The sequence below is a fragment of the Callionymus lyra genome, chromosome 7, assembly GCF_982586985.1.
Source record: "Callionymus lyra chromosome 7, fCalLyr1.hap1.1, whole genome shotgun sequence".
NCBI lineage: Eukaryota > Metazoa > Chordata > Actinopteri > Syngnathiformes > Callionymidae > Callionymus > Callionymus lyra.
In genome coordinates this window covers 6,997,011-7,018,603 of record NC_141824.1, presented here as the reverse complement: position 1 = coordinate 7,018,603, position 21,593 = coordinate 6,997,011, and the positions used below count along the sequence as shown (strand labels likewise).

Below are 21,593 nucleotides of genomic sequence, written 5' to 3'. Positions count from 1 at the left end.
ATTTTAATGTTAGCATAACTGATGTTGGTAGTTTTTGGATCCGTGGGAACGCACAAGAAAGTTTGTCTAAGACCGACAAAAATATTTTCGGTCTGAGCGACAGAACCAACATTAACGTCAGATGATGAACCTGCACCTTTATTTATTGGGCGGATCTACAGAAGTTGAAGAAGGTTTTTCTCGTCGTCACTCTGGACAGACTTGAGTTCGTTCATGTTGTCGTCAGTAACGTCTTCTCACTTCAATCTGTGTCAACACTGATCTTCAAACCCGGTGAGTTCAAATCTTTTATTCCACTGAGCTGTCAATCAATATTTAGCCATTTTTATTGTGTAACAAAAAACATCAAGAACTGTATATAAAACTTGTTTTCTCAACTTTATTAACTGCTTCAGAGGACGAACGCCGCAACACACAACAAACACAAATAATACAAAAGGCTCTTTTGAATAGAAATTCAAATGTACAAAAAAAAATTCTAAAGATAATTAGACAATAAATATGTTATATGACCATGTTTTTGTAACCAGGTGACTTTTGCTAAAGAAAGTCAATATTCAATTTTTGGCTTTAAAAAAAAAATACTAATGAAAATAAAATGCTAAAAATGTAATCTCGTTTAAAACCAAAAAATAAAGTGGAAACAATCTTCCAATTAATTTATATTATCAAAGTATTGTCAGGTATTTATCATCATTTGCCTTAAACATGTATATTAAAATAATGCAATTATGGAAAAAAAATGGCCAGAACTGGTTAAATTTATATTTTTTAAATACTTATATCAACAAAGTAAATCAAAAAAATAGTATAAATACTGTACACAGAACATATTTAAAATGTTTATTTACAAATGAATTTAATAAGTTAAATAATTGATTGTGTTTGTTAGAAAGGAGCTTTACAAATAACTATATTACTTTGTACTATATACTTTATTAACTGTTACTATTATTGCTTATTATATTACTTCAAATCTTGTTAACTTGAAAACTACGATTGTATCCAAGTATTAGGTGACAAAACTTGTTACAACCGCCTTGTTCATTTCAGATTAAAAGAGTATAAAGAATATCAAATTAAAATAAATAACTAGAAGTATTTGTCTTCTGTAGTACTGAATTGAGTGACACAAACATTATTTTTTTTAAGATGAGAAAAATATTCAGCGATTATCAACTATTTGTGTCACTTCAACCTGAAGTTGTTGTTCACAGAGAAACAGACTCTTGAGGATCCGTGTTCTCTCGTCCGTCAGCAGGAAGTAAACACCAGAGTCGTCTGCCATGATTTCGAAGCATCTTTTCCATTTCTCCCATGATTCTCTTCACTGAGTCAACACTCGGGCCCAACCAAAGACATATATACACAGAGCTGACGGTTTCATCCTGATCCTTCCACAGACCAGACGTGTTGTCTGGGGAATTTTCATCTGTGGAAATGAAGACGTAAAAATTTGTCTAAACATCTCTATGAAGTTGATTCGTCTCCTTCAGTAGTTTTCATTCAGCTCAGTAGGTGGCGCTCTAATGTGACGTAAATGATGTTTGGTTTCATTGAGTTAGTCTTTCATAGTCAGATGATGATGGATCATCTGGAAATAGGGATACTGTTTCATGAAACCTCATCAACTGTTTCATGAAAACTCATCAACTGTTTCATAAAACCTCATCAACTGTTTCATGAAAACTCATCAACTGTTTCATGAAACCTCATCAACTGTTTCATAAAACCTCATCAACTGTTTCATGAAAACTTATCAACTGTTTCATAAAACCGCATCAACTGTTTCATGAAAACTGATCAACTGTTTCATAAAACCTCATTAACTGTTTCATGAAACCTCATCAAGTGTTTCATGAAAACTCATCAACTGTTTCATGAAACTTAATCAACTGTTTCATGAAACCTCATCAACTGTTTCATGAAAACTCATCAACTGTTTCATAAAACCTCATTAACTGTTTCATGAAACCTCATCAACTGTTTCATGAAAACTCATCAACTGTTTCATGAAACCTCATCAACTGTTTCATGAAAACTCATCAACTGTTTCATAAAACCTCATCAACTGTTTCATGAAAACTCATCAACTGTTTCATAAAACCTCATCAACTGTTTCATGAAACCTCATCAACTGTTTCATGAAACCTCATCAACTGTTTCATAAAACCTCATCAACTGTTTCATGAAACCTCATCAACTGTTTCATAAAACCTCATCAACTGTTTCATGAAAACTCATCAACTGTTTCATAAAACCGCATCAACTGTTTCATGAAAACTCATCAACTGTTTCATAAAACCTCATTAACTGTTTCATGAAATCTCATCAAGTGTTTCATGAAAACTCATCAACTGTTTCATGAAACTTAATCAATTGTTTCATGAAACCTCATTAACTGTTTCATGAAATCTCATCAAGTGTTTCATGAAAACTCATCAACTGTTTCATGAAACTTAATCAACTGTTTCATGAAACCTCATCAACTGTTTCATGAAAACTCATCAACTGTTTCATGAAACTTAATCAACTGTTTCATGAAACCGCATCAACTGTTTCATGAAAACTCATCAACTGTTTCATGAAACCTCATCAACTGTTTTATGAAAACTCATCAACTGTTTCATGAAAACTCATCAACTGTTTCATGAAACTTAATCAACTGTTTCATGAAACCTCATCAACTGTTTCATGAAACCTCATCAACTGTTTCATGAAACCTCATCAACTCTTTCATGAAACCTCATCAACTGTTTCATGAAACCTCATCAACTGTTTCATGAAACTTCATCAACTTTTTCATAAAACCTCATCAACTGTTTCATGAAAAGTGATCAAATGTTTCATGAAACCTCATCAACTGTTTCAAAAACTTCATCAACTGTTTCATGAAAACTCATCAAATGTTTCATGAAACCTCATCAACTGTTTCATGAAACTTAATCAGCTGTTTCATAAAACCCCATCAACTGTTTCATGAAACCTCATCAACTGTTTCATGAAACCTTATCAACTGATTCATGAAACCTCATCAACTGTTTCATAAAACCTCATCAACTGTTTCATGAAACTGAATCAGCTGTTTCATAAAACCTCATCAACTGTTTCATGAAACCTCATCAACTGTTTCATACAACCTCATCAACTGTTTCATAAAACTTCATCAACTGTTTCATGAAAACTCATCAAATGTTTCATGAAGCCTCATCAACTGTTTCATGAAACTTAATCAGCTGTTTCATGAATCCTCATCAACTGTTTCATGAAACCTCATCAACTGTTTCATGAAACCTTATCAACTGTTTCATGAAACCTCATCAACTGTTTCATAAAACCTCATCAACTGTTTCATGAAACTTAATCAGCTGTTTCATAAAACCTCATCAACTGTTTCATTAAAACCTCATCAACTGTTTCATGAAACCTCATCAACTGTTTCATGAAACCTCATCAACTTTTTCATGAAACCACATCAACTGTTTCATGAAACCTCATCAACTGTTTCATGAAACCTCATCAACTTTTTCATGAAACCACATCAACTGTTTCATGAAACATCATCAACTGTTTCATAAAACGTAATCAGCTGTTTCATGAAACTTAATCAACTGTTTCATAAAACCTCATCAACTGTTTCATGAAACCTCATCAACTGTTTCATAAAACTTAATCAGCTGTTTCATGAAACCTCATTAACTGTTTCATGAAACCTCATAAACTGTTTCATAAAACTTAATCAGCTGTTTCATGAAACCTCATCAAGTATATCATGAAAACTATGAGGAAACATTTTTGAAATGAGTTTAACTAAAAACAGTACTTAAGTGTCGTCTCAACGTGTTTTTGATTTTTCTGCCGACTAAAGTATCACAGTGACCTTGAAGCAATACAGAAAAACGTAAAACTTTAGTGTCCATGAAGTCAACAGAGCAGTTTATCTAAACAACTAATTACTCATTGAATAAAAAAAGTAAATATAAGTTATTTTATGATATTAATACTATATTTTTCTTCAACACCTCAGATTTGAGTCATGTCACACGTCGAGGCCTACACGACCCTCACGAAGGGCTTGACCGATCTGGACCTGCGAGGAGCTCCTGCTCCGAGCGTCCTGCATGTGTTCGGAGAAGCAGCGTTCCCTCTGGCCATGAACGGCCACGGTCAAGTCCTGATGGCAGCATCTGCGTACGGCGCCGGTAGACTCGTGGTCCTGGGTCACCATGGTTACCTGACCCGCTTTCCCGCTCTGACGGAGAACGCGGTGGCGTGGCTTAAAGGGGATGGAACCGACGACCTTCCGGTGGGGGTGCACCGGAACATCCAGGCAGTTGCAGACCAGCTCGGCAGATCCTGCAGTCAGACCACGGTGGTGGAGGGTTTCGAGAAGAACTCCGGGCTCGGCGTGTTTGTGACGGACTCTGTGGCCGGAGAAGAAGAAGACCTGGTGGCGTTCCTGAGAGGAGGAGGAGGACTTCTGGTTGCCACCGAGGCCTGGAGCTGGTCTGAGAGGAACCAGGCAGAGAAAACCGAGATTCATTTTCCAGGGAACAAAGTGACCAGCGTGGCGGGAATCTACTTCACCGAACATCCGGCTGAAGTTGAGCTGCTGCAGGTTCCTCCACAGATCCCAACGTCCTGGAAGTCTCTGGCGTCAGTGACACGTTTTCTTCTTCAATTTGAATTTTCTATCTTGAAATCATGTTTTTTAAGCATTTCACCATTATTTTGAGTAATTCAATTCAATTATGTTTATAATTAAAATCTGAATCTCTTTTTATTTAAAAATTGAATTAAAAAAACGAATATTTAAGTCATATATTACATTTTTTTATACATCAAGTTTGATATTCTGATTATAATTCCAAAATATTAAAAAATCAATAAAATTTAATATAAATATGTTGGGATTTTAGTACTCACTATGTATCATAAAGTATTCATTTAATAATTATCTATAAATATATATAGAATATAGAAATTATAATCATTCATAACATAATTTTCTTAATTAAATGTAATTTAAAAAAATCAAATATCTTCAAAATAAAGAACTTTTTTTCGACATGGAGTGTACGATTCTAATTGCATTGATTCCGAAATAAATCTTCTAAATCCAATATGTTTTAATTTAAATAGACTTTTGAATTAAATATAAATAATTTGCTAATACATGAAAAAAACACTACAACCTTGAACTATAAAATTATTGAATGTATTCATTTAAAAATATATATATAAACTGCTTAATTAAACCTAATTGAAAAATAAATCTATTATTTTCTAAAGTCAAAGTTGCATTTTGTCAAGTTTTAGAAATGTTATTTAAATGTTTTTAATTATTTCAAAAATGAAAATAAATGCAAACTCTATATCTCTATCTAAATATAGAAATTATTGATTAAAAAAACGATTTAAATATATACTTTTACTATATATATACTATACTTTTGATTCATTTATTCCAAATATTTGAGTTTATTTTCTCAAGATATCAATATAAACAAAATTAGGATCAATATTATCATAACATGAACATAAGTTATAGTAAAAATCGAATAAAAATAAAAACAAACAAACAAACAATAAAACGTATCTATAACTCTAATGAACATTATAAATTAAACAAAACTATAGTTGTTTTATTGTATTTAAGAAGAAGTTACTACGTTAGACCAGGAAACTCAGATTTAAACTATAGAACTTCAAAAAGATTTATATATAATATGTTCATATTTTTAAACAGCTTTTTTAAATGCTTTTTGTCGAATTGAATTAAAACAAGGTTGATAAAATATTTTTAAAACAAAATGCCTTCATATAGAATGTATTTTTGTTTACGGTTATTTTTCAAAGTATTTAAAACAAAATGTTTGTAATGTAAACTGTTGAACAATGCAGTGATTATTATAAGATCACGGCGTAGTTATGTTTGTAAAATTGATTAAAAAACAACAACTTTTCTTCGCAACTTCAGTATTTTGACCCACTTCTCTCTTCAGTGCCAGGAACATTTTCAAAGACGACATGGAGATCTTACTTCGAGGGATTTCCGAGTTCAATCTCAACCCATCGGGCGTTCCTTCCGAAATCTTGGTCCACAGTTCGATGGCGTTTCCCATCGGAACCACCGACGACGGACGAACATTCCTGGCCGGAGCTTATTACGGCAAAGGTCGGGTCATCGTCATCTCTCAGGAAGGACTTCTCGGAGTCGAAGTAAGATCGTCGATATTTATTGAACTGAAAAGAACATATAGATGAAGAATGTTGTTATGTTTTTCCACAGTCGATGGTTCCTTTCTGGAAGAACGCCGTAGAGTGGTTGGACGGAGGTCGGAACGGCACCGTCGGAGTCGTGCCGACCCTCCCGCAGGTCTTCAACCTCTTCACCAAATCCAAGGTGGACTGCGAGAAGACGGACTTCAGGAAGGACCTGAGCGTGTTCGTGTGCAAGGCCTACGTCGCGGACCTGGCGGCCGAGCTGCAGGAGTTCGTGGCGGAGGGAGGGGGTCTGCTGGTGGGGGGTCAGGGCTGGTACTGGGCTCACACCAACAGGAAGCTCAACGTGCTGAGCCACTTCCCAGGTGCGAGGAAGACGAGTCCAACGCAACGCATGTGAAATACATTGTTTGCTACGACAGAAGATTTTAAAGATCAAGAAAAGCACGGCACGAGCGCAGACCTCCACCAAGCAGCTCCTTTTCAAACCAGTATTTCAGCAAAATTATCCTTATGCTATTTAAATATAATTGTTAATCTTAAATTAGATCGTGAGTTGAGTTGGCAAACGTATTAGCATTCTTTATAAGCATTCTTTATTATTATTCAATTAAAAAATATATATTATTTTATCTATTTTTTTTTACGTAAATAAGTTAGTTCAATCAGTTCGTAACATTTTTAAAATAAATTCCCCTCAATAAACAAAAACTTTGCTTCAATCAAAAAAAGCTGTAGCCAAATTATTTTTTTTAATTAAAGAAAATCGAAAGCAAAAAATATCGAAGCAACTTGAAAAAAAGAAAATGGAATAATAAAGAAAAATACCTTTGTTTCGTTGAATATAAATTGCTTCAAATGTATGAAAAGATCTTAAATCAGAGCCTGGTGTTCAATAACTAGAATATTGTTTAGGGAGTCGAACATAACGTCTCCACTCACTCTTGGTCGATCATTTTATATTTGCCAACAAAGAGTAAAGTAGGATGTTCACAGAAGACCATAGTTTCATAAAGACAAGAACCAAGTGCACATAAAAGAACAAAGTGCAAATATAAAGAACAAAGGTCAAACGAAATAACACAAAAAAAGTACAAAAAGATTGACATAGAGTAACATGATCCTTTCAAAATAACTTTATCCTCTCGTCCTCAGTCAACACTGTATCCTCTCATCCTCAGTCATCACTGTATCCTCTTGTCCTCAGTCATCACTGTATCCTCTTGTCCTCAGTCATCACTGTATCCTCTCGTCCTCAGTCATCACTGTATCCTCTTGTCCTCAGTCAACACTGTATCCTCTCGTCCTCAGTCATCACTGTATCCTCTTGTCCTCAGTCATCACTGTATCCTCTCGTCCTCAGTCAACACTGTATCCTCTTGTCCTCAGTCAACACTGTATCCTCTCGTCCTCAGTCATCACTGTATCCTCTCGTCCATAGTCAATACTGTATCCTCTCGGCCTCAGTCATCACTGTATCCTCTCGTCTTTAGTCATCACTGTATCCTCTCGTCCTCAGGCAACACTGTATCCTCTTGTCCTCAGTCAACACTGTATCCTCTCGTCCTCAGTCATCACTGTATCCTCTCCTCCTCAGTCATCACTGTATCCTCTCATCCTCAGTCAACACTGTATCCTTTCGTCCTCAGTCAACACTGTATCCTCTCGTCTTTAGTCATCACTGTATCCTCTCGTCCTCAGTCATCACTGTATCCTCTCGTCTTTAGTCATCACTGTATCCTCTCGTCCTCAGTCATCACTGTATCCTCTCGTCCTCAGTCATCACCTGTGGGATTTTATTATCCCCTTAGCTGCAGAGGATGTAATAACTTCTGCGATCTAGTGTCCGGAAGTTAAATCGCAACAGAAAAATGAACAGTGTAGATATTTGCATGAAATAAAAATATATATTTATTTATTTTATACATACTTTTTTGAAAAATAAACCATTAAAGAACTTTGATAAAAAAATAAAACATGATTTAAAAGCTAGGAAAAAACGTGCTGTTGAACATCGAAACATTATTGTGAAAAAATAATAATTGTAAAGTTGAATTGTATTCAAATGTTCTCAGAGTATCAAGAGGTACAACTACTGTGTTTAAACACTCGACGGTCTCTTCCAGCTAATCAGTTCCTGCACAATATGGGCCTCAGCATTCTGGGCCAGATGATCACCAAGTCCACCTACAAGGCTCCTCACCCCGGCCGCGACATCAGGGACACGTACCACTTCCGTCACATGATCCACAGCTTCACGGCTCACGTGACTCAGGGAGCAGAGCTGAGCCAGAAGGAGGAGGCGAACCTGAAGAAGCTGGGGATGGACTGCGTGGCCTTCCTGATGATGAAGGCGCATCACTGCGCCTCCTACTGTCAGCTGAGGGACGTCGTCACCGAGGTGCTGAAGTCTTGTGGGATGCCTCAGGTGAGTAGTATTTACTCATGAGAGAACATATACATACAATTCAATATTGCAATGTTTTTCCCCTGAAACTTCATCAATATTAAACACCAACAAATATATATATATTTTAATGATATATATATATATATATATATATGTTATATCATAATTATTTCATGGTTTATATTTCAATAAAGTCTGTACTGTCTAATTCTACTACAACTTCTACTTCTACTTCTACTACTTATTCTACTCCCACTCCTACTATGTATTCTACTTGTACTACTAATGCTACTTCTTATTCTACTCCCACTCCTACAACGTCTTCTACTTATACTACTAATTATACTACAACTTCTTCTTCTACTACTACTTCTACTTCTTCTTCTACTCCCACTGCTACAACGTCTTCTACTTTTACTACTAATTCTACTACTACTACTACAACTTCTTCTTGTACCGTATTCTACTTTTTCTACTACTTCTACTACTTCTTCTATTTCTACTACTATTTCTAATACATTTTCTACTCCCACTACTACTACTTATTCTACTTCTACTACTAATTCTACTTCTACTACTAATTCCACTACTTTTACTTCTATTACTACTTCTACTTCTATTACTAATTCTACTACTTCTACTCCCACTATTACTACGTATTCTACTTCTACTACATATTCTGCTACTTCTACTACTACTTCTACTTTTACTTCTATTACTACTTTTACTTCTACTACTAATTCTACTACTTCGTCTACTCCTAATACTTATTCTACTTCTACTACTTATTCTACTTCTACTACTAATTCTACTACTTCTACTTCCAATTATACTTCTTCTACTACTTATTCTACTACTAATTCTAACAAGTTGTCTACTCCCACTACAACTACTTATTCTACTTCTTCTACTTCTGCTACTAATTCTACTACTATTACTTCTACTTCTAATTCTACTACTTCTACTACTACTTCTACTACTTCTACTACTAATTATATTACGTCTTCTACTGCTGCTGCTACTAATTCTACTACTTCTACTACCTCTACTAAAAATTCTACTACTTTCATCTTCTTCCTTTTTATTTTTTGAAATCCTTGTTTCTACACTATTACTATATATTGCAGAGTTAGTCCTGTATCATGATACGTATCAACACATTCTAGTCAACACACACCTGTACACACAATCAGCGTCGACCTATGACCCTGCAGGTGAGCGAGGACAGTCCGGTGTCGACGCCCCGGGATCACGTGCTGCTGCACATCGGAGCAGGACTGTATCGAGCCTCCACTGACCGTCCAGCTCTGCTGCCTCACCTGGTCAAGAACATCCCGCCCCTGCCTGTCGTCAACGACCAGAAGGTCATCCTGGAGGTCGACGCGCGTGGTGAGGATCATCCGACATGTCCTAGTTTGTTTTGACAACGTTCGTCCTGCAGGGGGCGACGAGTTGCTCAGCACCGGACTTTACCTGTCACCAGGTATGGAGACGACGGTAGTTGTACCAGAGAATCTTGTCAACAAGGGCTGGGAGGTATGACCTTTCACCTTTTAAAAAATATATAATTACCTGTTCATTTATTTTTAATTATCGCTGCATTTTTACTTGTTTTTTTTAAAGGAAACTAAGGAAGATTCACATCGTGTGACTCAGATGATATGTAGACAAATAAAAGCATCTTAAGGAATATGTTATGAATAATTCATCTTTATCATTTCATAATGGACTTATTGATCTAATGCAAATATATATATTTTTAAAAGATTTCTTGTTTATTCAATCATAATATTGTCCTTAATTCTATGTTCGATTGGCTGAAAACATAAATGAATAAATGGAAAGTATCTTCAGAGAGAGAGAGAGGGAAGAGACGATAAACCTGGTGGATTATGCCTCTTTAAATTGCTGACATTTGGAAAAATCTCCCTCATTTAGTGATAAATATGGTTTAAATGTCACCAAATTTGGATGATTTTTTATTTTATTTTCAGCTCTTTTAAGCCCCTTTACAATGAACTAAAGAAGCTTCAGTCCTGGTCATGCGTCTTTTTTTCTTTCTTCTAATAGATATTGTGTAAATTCCATCAGAATTGGAGGCGTCTACTGCCCCCTGGGGGATTCTTTCCCCTGACATGATTGATTTTCTCCCCCTTTAAAACCCTCACTGAGGTCAGGAGTCTATATACTGTATATATATTTCTATTCTTGCTTTTCTTTTTCATAGTTTTTGTACAATAACCTTTATTATTTTTTTAATTTTATTTATATGTTATGTCTGTATATTGTTAATTTATAATAATATATTGAATTGATCATAATAATAGTGACATATCATCAATAACATATCATTGAATTCTATTCTGACTCTAGTTCAACACTGTAGAAAACTGACCACAAACTGTTTCCTTCAACTGAGAAAAATCTCTAACCTCTGGAAACTGTTGTCACAACATGATCCGGAGTTTGTAGTCCATGTGTGACTATTGTAACGGTTCATTTTGGTGTCTAAACAAGAAGGATCTGTCTCGCCTGCAGTTGATAAAACCAGAATTCTGAGCCGCTCTAGTAGAAGAACTCACATTTCTCCGATCCTTAAAACTCTTCACTGGCTGCCAGTTTCTTTCAGGATCATTTAAAAATTCAGGTTCTTACTTTCAGATCTATTCATGGTCAGGCAAGTTCTAAATTGACAGATAAGAGAATCTAAAAGTGTTTTTGACTAGCTTAGCTAGCAACATATAATAAACTAATTGTTTAAAGTTGGGGTTTAAAACAAATATATGATCATTTACAAAATGCTTTTATTAAAAAGATTTTTTTTGTTGGATTTTACTATGCCCCTTAACCATTGTGATATCTCCGGGTCAAATTGACCGAAAAGCCTAAAAACAAATGTGTTGGAGAGAAACTACAAAACACTTCGGGTCACCTTGACCCTGAGAGCACACAGGGGTTAAAAGAAATATGGGAATACATTTTTACGTTTAAAATACTTAATATTACTTAAATATTGCAAGATATGAAAAAATTATAAGAACTTCTATTTTTAATAAATCTTTCAAAACCCTGTAAGAAATTATCTTTTTCCCTGTTGATGATGAAGTTTTTCATTCACGACAATGAAAATAAACTAAAATACATGTTGTTTAGACTTTAATTTATAAAATTATAAAGAAATTCTGACTCTTTTTTTTTACATTTCCAGCTACAAAATGTGTTTTTTTGAAACATAAACAATATAGTGAATAAGAAGATGTTGTTTTAATAGTAAAGAAAATTCATAAACTACCAGAAAAAAAGACTGATCTAATATATTTGTGTACAGTTTCTAAACATTCTGTTTTTACTGCGTCAGATCCAAGTCGGGTGTCAAAGTGACGCTTTGAAGAAAGACCTGCTGAAGAGACCTCCGCGAGTTTGTGCACGATTTCCTGTCGCGGAGCGAGAGACGGAGGTGTACAACCTGTACGGAGGTCTGATCTACCTGGTGGCTCCAAAACAGACCCAGATGACCCAGATAGAGGTCACGGTGAAGGTCGCTGTTCAGGCCCCGTATTACAAGTTTGGTGAGTTTGTCCTTCACTCCTGGTTTCCCAGTTTTTCACATGTCGTTTTTTTTTGCGATGTTTCCGTCAGGCGTGACCACAGCAGAAGACTGGTCCACACTGCGCTCGGCCCCGGCTCCCTGGGCCGAGTTGGAGTTCGACAACATCGTCCTCACCGTGCCCTCAGAGTTTGTGCGGGAACTGGACAAGCCGGACGAGCTGGCGGCTCAATGGAACGCCATCATGAAGGCGATCGCCGACCTCGCCGTCATCCCGGAGAAATTCCTTCGGAAAGAGAGATTCGTGACGGACGTCCAGATTTCTCACGGTACCTTCAAGCCACATGACCTTGAAAGTTGATTTTGTGTCCGACATCGACGTTTTTACTAATAAGATCCTAAAGGACAAGAAAATAAATAAATGTATATATATATATATTAACAAAATTAATATATATATATATATATATATTAATTTTGTTGAAAATTTAGTTGAAAACGTTGTTACCGTCCACTAGGTGGCGAGATTTGAAGTAGTAGAATTAATAATAGAAGTAGATGTAGTAATAGAAGTAAAAGTAGTAGAATTAGTAATAGAAGTAGATGTAGTAATAGAAGTAAAAGTAGTAGAATTAGTAGTAGAAGTAGAATACGTAGTAGGAGTGGGAGTAGAAGAAGTAGTAGAAGAAGTAGTAGAAGTAGTAGTAGAAGAAGAAGCTGTAGTAGAAGTAGTAGATTGAGTAGTATAAGTAGAAGACGTTGTAGGAGTGGGAGTAGAAGAAGTAGTAGAAGTAGTAGTAGAAGAAGAAGCTGTAGTAGAAGTAGTAGAATGAGTAGTATAAGTAGAAGACGTTGTAGGAGTGGGAGTAGAAGAAGTAGAAGTAGAAGAAGAAGTTGTACTAGAAGTAGTAGAATTAGTAGATGATACTATTAATGATTTTTTTTAACCCTTATTAAAAAAGATTTAAGCATCCCTGGCCCGGGGGCCAGTACAGGTCCTTGAGACACTTGTAACTGGTCCACACAGAAAGAAAAAAAGTGGATATGATTTTTGTTCAGTTGTTTATTACTTTATGAAAGGTTTTGTTTTGTTATAGAATTGTATCTAAAGTAAAATTAGTCTCATGATAATTGAATTTATTAAAATATACTCCAATGATAAACTTGTGAAATCAGTGAAACACAAATTCTATATGATTTATTTTTACTGCTTTTATGTTAATTCTGTCCATGACAAGAAGTTAAGGTTTTTACTTTATTTATAGTTACTTCAACAAAATTACCATTAGAATTCAAGAATTATACTTGTTTTTATTTTAAATTTAACAAGTCTTTATTAAAATATCAAACAAATATATCATTCTATAATTCGTCATGAAAAATACACTTTATTAAAACATAATTTTATCATTATTATTATTATTGAACAAATCTGATCATTCTTATTTTTAATCATCTTTAGTTTTGTTCAAAAAATGTTTCTCAATCTGAGTCATTTTGAGTCTTGTGTCCAGGACTGATGCATGCTGGGTATCCCATCATGTCTCATAAACCCACCGGCGCTCAGCTGGTCAGCCTGGAGCACATGATGAAGTTCGGTCTGTGGGGCCCCGTCCACGAGCTGGGCCACAATCAGCAGAGAGGATGCTGGGAGTTCAAACCCCACACCACCGAGTGCACGTGCAACATCTGGAGCGTGTACGTGCACGAGGAAGTGTTCAAGATCCCCAGAGCTCAGGTGACGTCACCACTGAAGATTTATTTAATTATTTAGAGATGTGTGTTGTACAGAATCTGTTGATACGATACAGGCTCAACAATATGATATATAGTGATACTCTAGTCTAGTAGATATAAGGATACATGGATATATGTGTAGTACTTGACTCTGGTGATATATAGTGATATACAGTGGTATATAGTGATACTGTAGTAACAAGGATATATATAGTAGTGTCCAATACTTGACTCTGATGATAAATAGTGATATATAGTGATACTGTAGTAACACGAATATATTTGTAGTATTGTCCAGTACTTGACTCTGGTGTTGTGATTGTGTAGTAACAAGTATATATGTGTAGTATTGTCCAGTACTTGACTCTGGTGTTGTGATAGTGTAGTAACAAGTATATGTGTAGTATTGTGGAGTACTTGACTCTGGTGTTTTGATACTGTAGTAACAAGGATATATGTGTAGTATTGTCCAGTACTTGACTCTGGTGTTGTAATAGTGTAGTAACAAGGATATATGTGTAGTATTGTATAGTACTTGACTCTGGTGTTGTGATACTGTAGTAACAAGGATATATGTGTAGTATTGTCGAGTTCTTGACTCTGGTGTTATGATAGTGTAGTAACAAGTATTTATGTGTAGTATTGTCCAGTACTTGACTGTGGTGTTTTGATAGTGTAGTAACAAGTATATGTGTAGTATTGTGGAGTACTTTACTCTGGTGTTGTGATAGTGTAGTAACAAGTATATATGTGTAGTATTGTCCAGTACTTGACTCTGGTGTTGTGATAGTGTAGTATCAAATATATGTGTAGTATAGTGGAGTACTTTACTCTGGTTTTGTGATAGTGTAGTAACAAGTATATATGTGTAGTATTGTCCTGTACTTGACTCTGGTGTTGTGATAGTGTAGTAACAAGTATATATGTGTAGTATTGTGGAGTACTTTACTCTGGTGTTGTGATAGTGTAGTAACAAGAATATATGTGTAGTATTGTCGAGTTCTTGACTCTGGTGTGGTGATAGAGTAGTAACAAGTATATATGTGTAGTATTGTCCAGTACTTGACTCTGGTGTTGTAGTATTTACAGACCACATGATTCTTGACGGAGTCGTAACTGCTTTCATTTGCTTTTCAAACCAAAATATATAAACATCAGCTTTAAAAGCTGCTGGAGTCACTGTATCCCCTGGTCCTCAGTCATCGCCGGGATCTCGCTGGATTTTTGTACCATAATTGTGTTATTTTATCAACCGAGATATTGTAAAATAGAATTGTGTTATTTAAGTCAATATTTTACAACCTGAATTCCATTTTGTTAAATCTAACTTTTGTCTTTCTCAGGCTCACGGTGACTTGAAACCAGAAAAAAGGAAGGCAAGGCTGGACCAGCATGTGAAAAAAGGCAGAAAACTCATGGATTGGTCCGTCTTTGTGGCCCTGGAGACATATTTGCAGGTATTTTTAAAACATTTCTATGTTGTCCCTCATCATGACCATGTTTTCAACATATTACTTTATAAAGTTGCTCTGAAATCTGGACAAACAAGAGGTTACAAGAGTCCATTATGACGTAATAATGGCTTCACTCCTACTTCGGGTGTAATGACGCCCTGCTTTGTTTATGACCAATCACAGCAGAGTGGGTGTGGTTATAGTAAACAAGATTTAATCTACAGAAAACCAAAGTGTTTTCAGTGGGCGAAGCTTAAGATCATTTTCTAATGTCAATATTTCAATAAAAAGAGAGTTTTGTACAAACACACACTGATGATACAATCGAGTCAAACATCACAACAACACACACACTATTGATACAATCAAGTCACACATCACAACAACACTCGCTGATGATACAATATAATCACACATCAAAACAACACACACTCACTGATGATTCAATAGAGTCACACATCACAACAACATACACACACACTGATGATACAATAGAGTCACACATCACAACAACACACACTGATAATACAATAGAGTCACACATCACAACAACACACACACACTAATGATACAATCGAGTCACACATCACAACAACACACACACACTGATGATACAATAGAGTCACACATCACAACAACACACACACACTGATGATACAATAGAGTCACACATCACAACAACACACACTGATAATACAATAGAGTCACACATCACAACAACACACACACACTAATGATACAATCAAGTCACACATCACAACAACACTCGCTGATGATACAATATAATTCCACATCACAACAACACACACACACTGATGATACAATAGAGTCACACATCACAACAACATACACACACACTCTGATGATACAATAGAGTCACACATCACAACAACACACACACACTAATGATACAATCGAGTCACACATCACAACAACACATGCACACTGATGATACAATAGAGTCACACATCACAACAACACACACTGATAATACAATAGAGTCACACATCACAACAACACACACACACTAATGATACAATCAAGTCACACATCACAACAACACTCGCTGATGATACAATATAATCCCACATCACAACAACACACACTCACTGATGATTCAATAGAGTCACACATCACAACAACATACACACACACTCTGATGATACAATAGAGTCACACATCACAACAACACACACACACACTGATGATACAATAGAGTCACACATCACAACAACACACACTGATAATACAATAGAGTCACACATCACAACAACACACACACACTAATGATACAATCGAGTCACACATCACAACAACACACACACTGATGATACAATAGAGTCACACATCACAACAACACACACACACTGATGATACAATAGAGTCACACATCACAACAACACATGCACACTGATGATACAATAGAGTCACACATCACAACAACACACACTGATAATACAATAGAGTCACACATCACAACAACACACACACACTAATGATACAATCAAGTCACACATCCCAACAACACTCGCTGATGATACAATATAATCCCACATCACAACAACACACACTCACTGATGATTCAATAGAGTCACACATCACAACAACATACACACACACTCTGATGATACAATAGAGTCACACATCACAACAACACACACACACACTGATGATACAATAGAGTCACACATCACAACAACACACACTGATAATACAATAGAGTCACACATCACAACAACACACACACACACTAATGATACAATCGAGTCACACATCACTACAACACACACACTGATGATACAATAGAGTCACACATCACAACAACACACACACACTGATGATACAATAGAGTCACACATCACAACAACACACACTGATGATACAATAGAGTCACACATCATAACAACACACACTGATAATACAATAGAGTCACACATCACAACAACACACACACACACACTAATGATACAATCAAGTCACACATCACAACAACACTCGCTGATGATACAATATAATCCCACATCACAACAACACACACTCACTGATGATTCAATAGAGTCACACATCACAACACACACACACACATACACTGATGATACAATAGAGTCACACATCACAACAACACACACTGATAATACAATAGAGTCACACATCACAACAACACACACACACACTAATGATACAATCGAGTCACACATCACTACAACACACACACTGATGATACAATAGAGTCACACATCACAACAACACACACACACTGATGATACAATAGAGTCACATATCACAACAACACACACTGATGATACAATCGAGTCACACATCATAACAACACACACTGATAATACAATAGAGTCACACATCACAACAACACACACACACACACTAATGATACAATCAAGTCACACATCACAACAACACTCGCTGATGATACAATATAATCCCACATCACAACAACACACACTCACTGATGATTCAATAGAGTCACACATCACAACACACACACACACACACACTGATGATACAATAGAGTCACACATCACAACAACACACACACACACACTGATGATACAATAGAGTCACACATCACAACAACACACACACACACTGATGATACAATAGAGTCACACATCACAACAACTCACTCACACTGATGATACAATAGAGTCACACATCACAACAACACACACTGATGATACAATAGCGTCACACATCACAACAACACACACTCACTGATGATACAATAGAGTCACACATCACAACAACACACACTGATGATACAATAGCGTCACACATCACAACAACACACACTCACTGATGATACAAAATAGTCACACATCACAACAACACACACTGATGATACAATAGAGTCACACATCACAACAACACTCGCTGATGATACAAAAAAGTCACACATCACAACAACACACACTCACTGATGATACAATAGAGTCACACATCACAACAACACACACACACACACACTGATGATACAACAGGGTCACACATCACAACAACACACACACACACACACTGATGATACAATAGAGTCACACATCACAACAACACACTCACACTGATGATACAATAGAGTCACACATCACAACAACACACACAGATAATACAATATAATCACACATCACAACAACACACACTCACTGATGATACAATAGAGTCACACATCACAAGAGCACACACACACTGATGATACAATTAGAGTCACACATCACAACAACACACACTGATGATACAATAGAGTCACACATCACTCAACACACACTCACTGATGATACAATAGAGTCACACATCACAACAACACACACTCACTGATGATACAATAGAGTCACACATCACAACAACATACACACGCTGATGATACAATAGAGTCACACATCACAACAACACACACTGATGACACAATAGAGTCACACATCACAACAACACACACTGATGATACAATAGAGTCACACATTACAACAACACACACTGATGACACAATAGAGTTACACATCACAACAACACACACTGATGATACAATAGAGTCACGCATCACAACAACACACACTGATGATACAATAGAGTCACACATCACAACAACACACACTCACTGATTATACAATAGAGTCACACATCACAACAACACACACACACTGATGATACAATAGAGTTACACATCACAACACACACACACTGATGATACAATAGAGTCACACATCACAACAACACACACACACTGATGATACAATAGAGTCACACATCACAACAACACACACTGATGATACAATAGAGTCACACATCACAACAACACACACTGATGATACAATAGAGTCACACATCACAACAACACACACTGATGATACAATAGAGTTACACATCACAACAACACACACTGATGATACAATAGAGTCACACATCACAACAACACACACTGATGATACAATAGAGTCACACATCACAACAACACACACACACTGATTATACAATAGAGTCACACATCACAACAACACACACACACTGATGATACAATAGAGTTACACATCACAACACACACACACTGATGATACAATAGAGTCACACATTACAACAACACACACACACTGATGATACAATAGAGTCACACATCACAACAACACACACTGATGATACAATAGAGTCACACATCACAACAACACACACTGATGATACAATAGAGTCACACATCACAACAACACACACTGATGATACAATAGAGTCACACATCACAACAACACACACTGATGACACAATAGAGTCACACATCACAACAACACACACTGATGATACAATAGAATCACACATCACAACAACACACACTCACTGATGATACAATAGAGTCACACATCAAGACAACACACACACACTGATGATACAATAGAGTCACACATCACAACAACACACACTGATGATACAATAGAGTCACACATCACAACAACACACACTCACTGATGATACAATAGAGTCACACATCACAACAACACACACTGATGACACAATAGAATCACACATCACAACAACACACACTCACTGATGATACAATAGAGTCACACATCAAGACAACACACACACACTGATGATACAATAGAGTCACACATCACAACAACACACACTGATGACACAATAGAGTCACACATCACAACAACACACACTCACTGATGATACAATAGTGTCACACATCACAACAACACACACTGATGACACAATAGAGTCACACATCTATTTAAGTAAAGTTCATCATGTCCTCCTGCAGCTCCAGGAGAAGTTCGGCTGGGACGCCATGAAGAAGGTTTTCTCATCGTACCACGACATGACCACGTTTCCGGCCGACAACCCGGGCAAGATGAACCTGTATGTCGAGACCTTCTCTCGGGTCGTGGAGATGAATCTGTGCGAGTTCTTCCGGGCCTGGAGCTGGCCCATAGATCCCATCACGGAGGAGAAACTCTGCCACCTGCCCGCCTGGACCGACCATCCCATGAGCCAGTACGACTGACGCCTGCAGGACGATCACGAGTCAAAGTGACTCACACGAGGGTCAAGGTCAATTAACAGGAAGTACAAGTGAGACGTTCTCTTTTCTATTGTGTTCACTATCTTATCTTTAATATAAAGACTTACTTGATTCTGCTGCTGTGTCTTGGTCGAAATAAAACTAAAAACTATGATTTCATCTCATATGTCTTCTGTATAACTGGATACTTGCAGGAAGTCAAATGTATTTGATTATTTTGCATGTAACATTTTAATGATGAAAAAATAAAAGTGATGGAAAGTGAATCCTGAATGTAAGCGTATTTTTTGTGGTTATAATAAATTATAAAAGCTAATAGGTAACATATATCAAAATATATATTATACATTTTAATAGCTTATAGTTAAAATACATCTAATATATATAATAGGTTATAATAGTAAGGTAAGGGAAAACTTTATATATCCCTCAGGAGGTCTCCTTTGGGAAATAGTGTTTTTCCAATAGCCAGAAATTTTTCATAAACAATAAAAAATAATACATACAAAATAAAATAAGAAGAAGAACATAAAGAGGAAGAACAAGATGACACAATCTTATTCTAAAGATAAAGATAAAGAACATAGGTCAAAGAAAAACAAAAAGACAAAGGATATAAAGACTAACATAGAACAGAACATCCAGATATTCTCACTCCACTCCTGCCCCCGAACTCAGAATTGTACAATTTAATAGCCCGAGGAATGAATGAGAATGAATAGTTAAAATATATATAGTTTATATAATACATTATAATATTAATATATATTTGTACAATAAATTATAATAGTTAATAGCTCAAATATATATAATATAAATAATAGATTATTATAGTTAATAGTTGAAATGTATACAATACATAAGAATATATATATATATAATACATTATAACAGTTGAAATATATTTATTATATGTACTCAATTATTATAGATAATAGTTTAAATATATATAAAATATAAAATAAATTATAATAATTAAAATATATATAATATATACAATAAATTCTAATCGATAATAGTTTAAATATATATAACTCATTTTAATAGTAAGAATGTTTATAATATTTTTTTATAGCTAATTCTTAAAATATATAAAATACATTTTAATGGTTAAAATGTATATAATAAATTAATGTAGCTAATAGTTAAAATATATATAATACATTTTAATAGTTAAAATGTATATAATACATTTAT

General features: G+C 35.6%; 1 protein-coding gene across 2 annotated transcripts; it reads left to right on the top strand.

The window, feature by feature from the left end:
• Window positions 1-205: 205 nt before the first annotated feature.
• On the top strand, window positions 206-20,643 carry LOC148074957 (TRPM8 channel-associated factor homolog). Of its 2 annotated transcripts, XM_087795949.1 has the most exons (12): window positions 206-273; window positions 4,028-4,656; window positions 6,006-6,222; window positions 6,293-6,590; window positions 8,352-8,653; window positions 9,850-10,024; window positions 10,077-10,171; window positions 11,994-12,204; window positions 12,275-12,511; window positions 13,697-13,920; window positions 15,263-15,376; window positions 20,136-20,643. In XM_087795949.1, the coding sequence occupies exons 2-12, from the start codon at window positions 4,037-4,039 to the stop codon at window positions 20,376-20,378; spliced, it is 2,736 nt and encodes a 911-aa protein (XP_087652075.1). In that variant the 5' UTR covers window positions 206-273; window positions 4,028-4,036; the 3' UTR covers window positions 20,379-20,643. The 2 variants fall into 2 exon arrangements, with proteins under 2 accessions (XP_087652075.1, XP_087652076.1); XM_087795950.1 differs by lacking the exons at window positions 15,263-15,376; window positions 20,136-20,643 and having other exon boundaries at window positions 11,994-12,208; window positions 13,697-13,871.
• Window positions 20,644-21,593: the final 950 nt, after the last annotated feature.

What these genes read in the sequence shown, in the direction of transcription:
- LOC148074957 (XM_087795949.1), top strand. Translation starts at nt 4,037, where the DNA reads ATGTCACACGTCGAGGCCTACACGACCCTCACGAAGGGCTTGACCGAT. An exon ending in ACGTCCTGGAAGTCTCTGGC is followed by an intron (nt 4,657 to 6,005) that starts GTCAGTGACACG and finishes TTCTCTCTTCAG; the next exon opens with TGCCAGGAACATTTTCAAAG. An exon ending in GGACGTCCAGATTTCTCACG is followed by an intron (nt 12,512 to 13,696) that starts GTACCTTCAAGC and finishes TCTTGTGTCCAG; the next exon opens with GACTGATGCATGCTGGGTAT.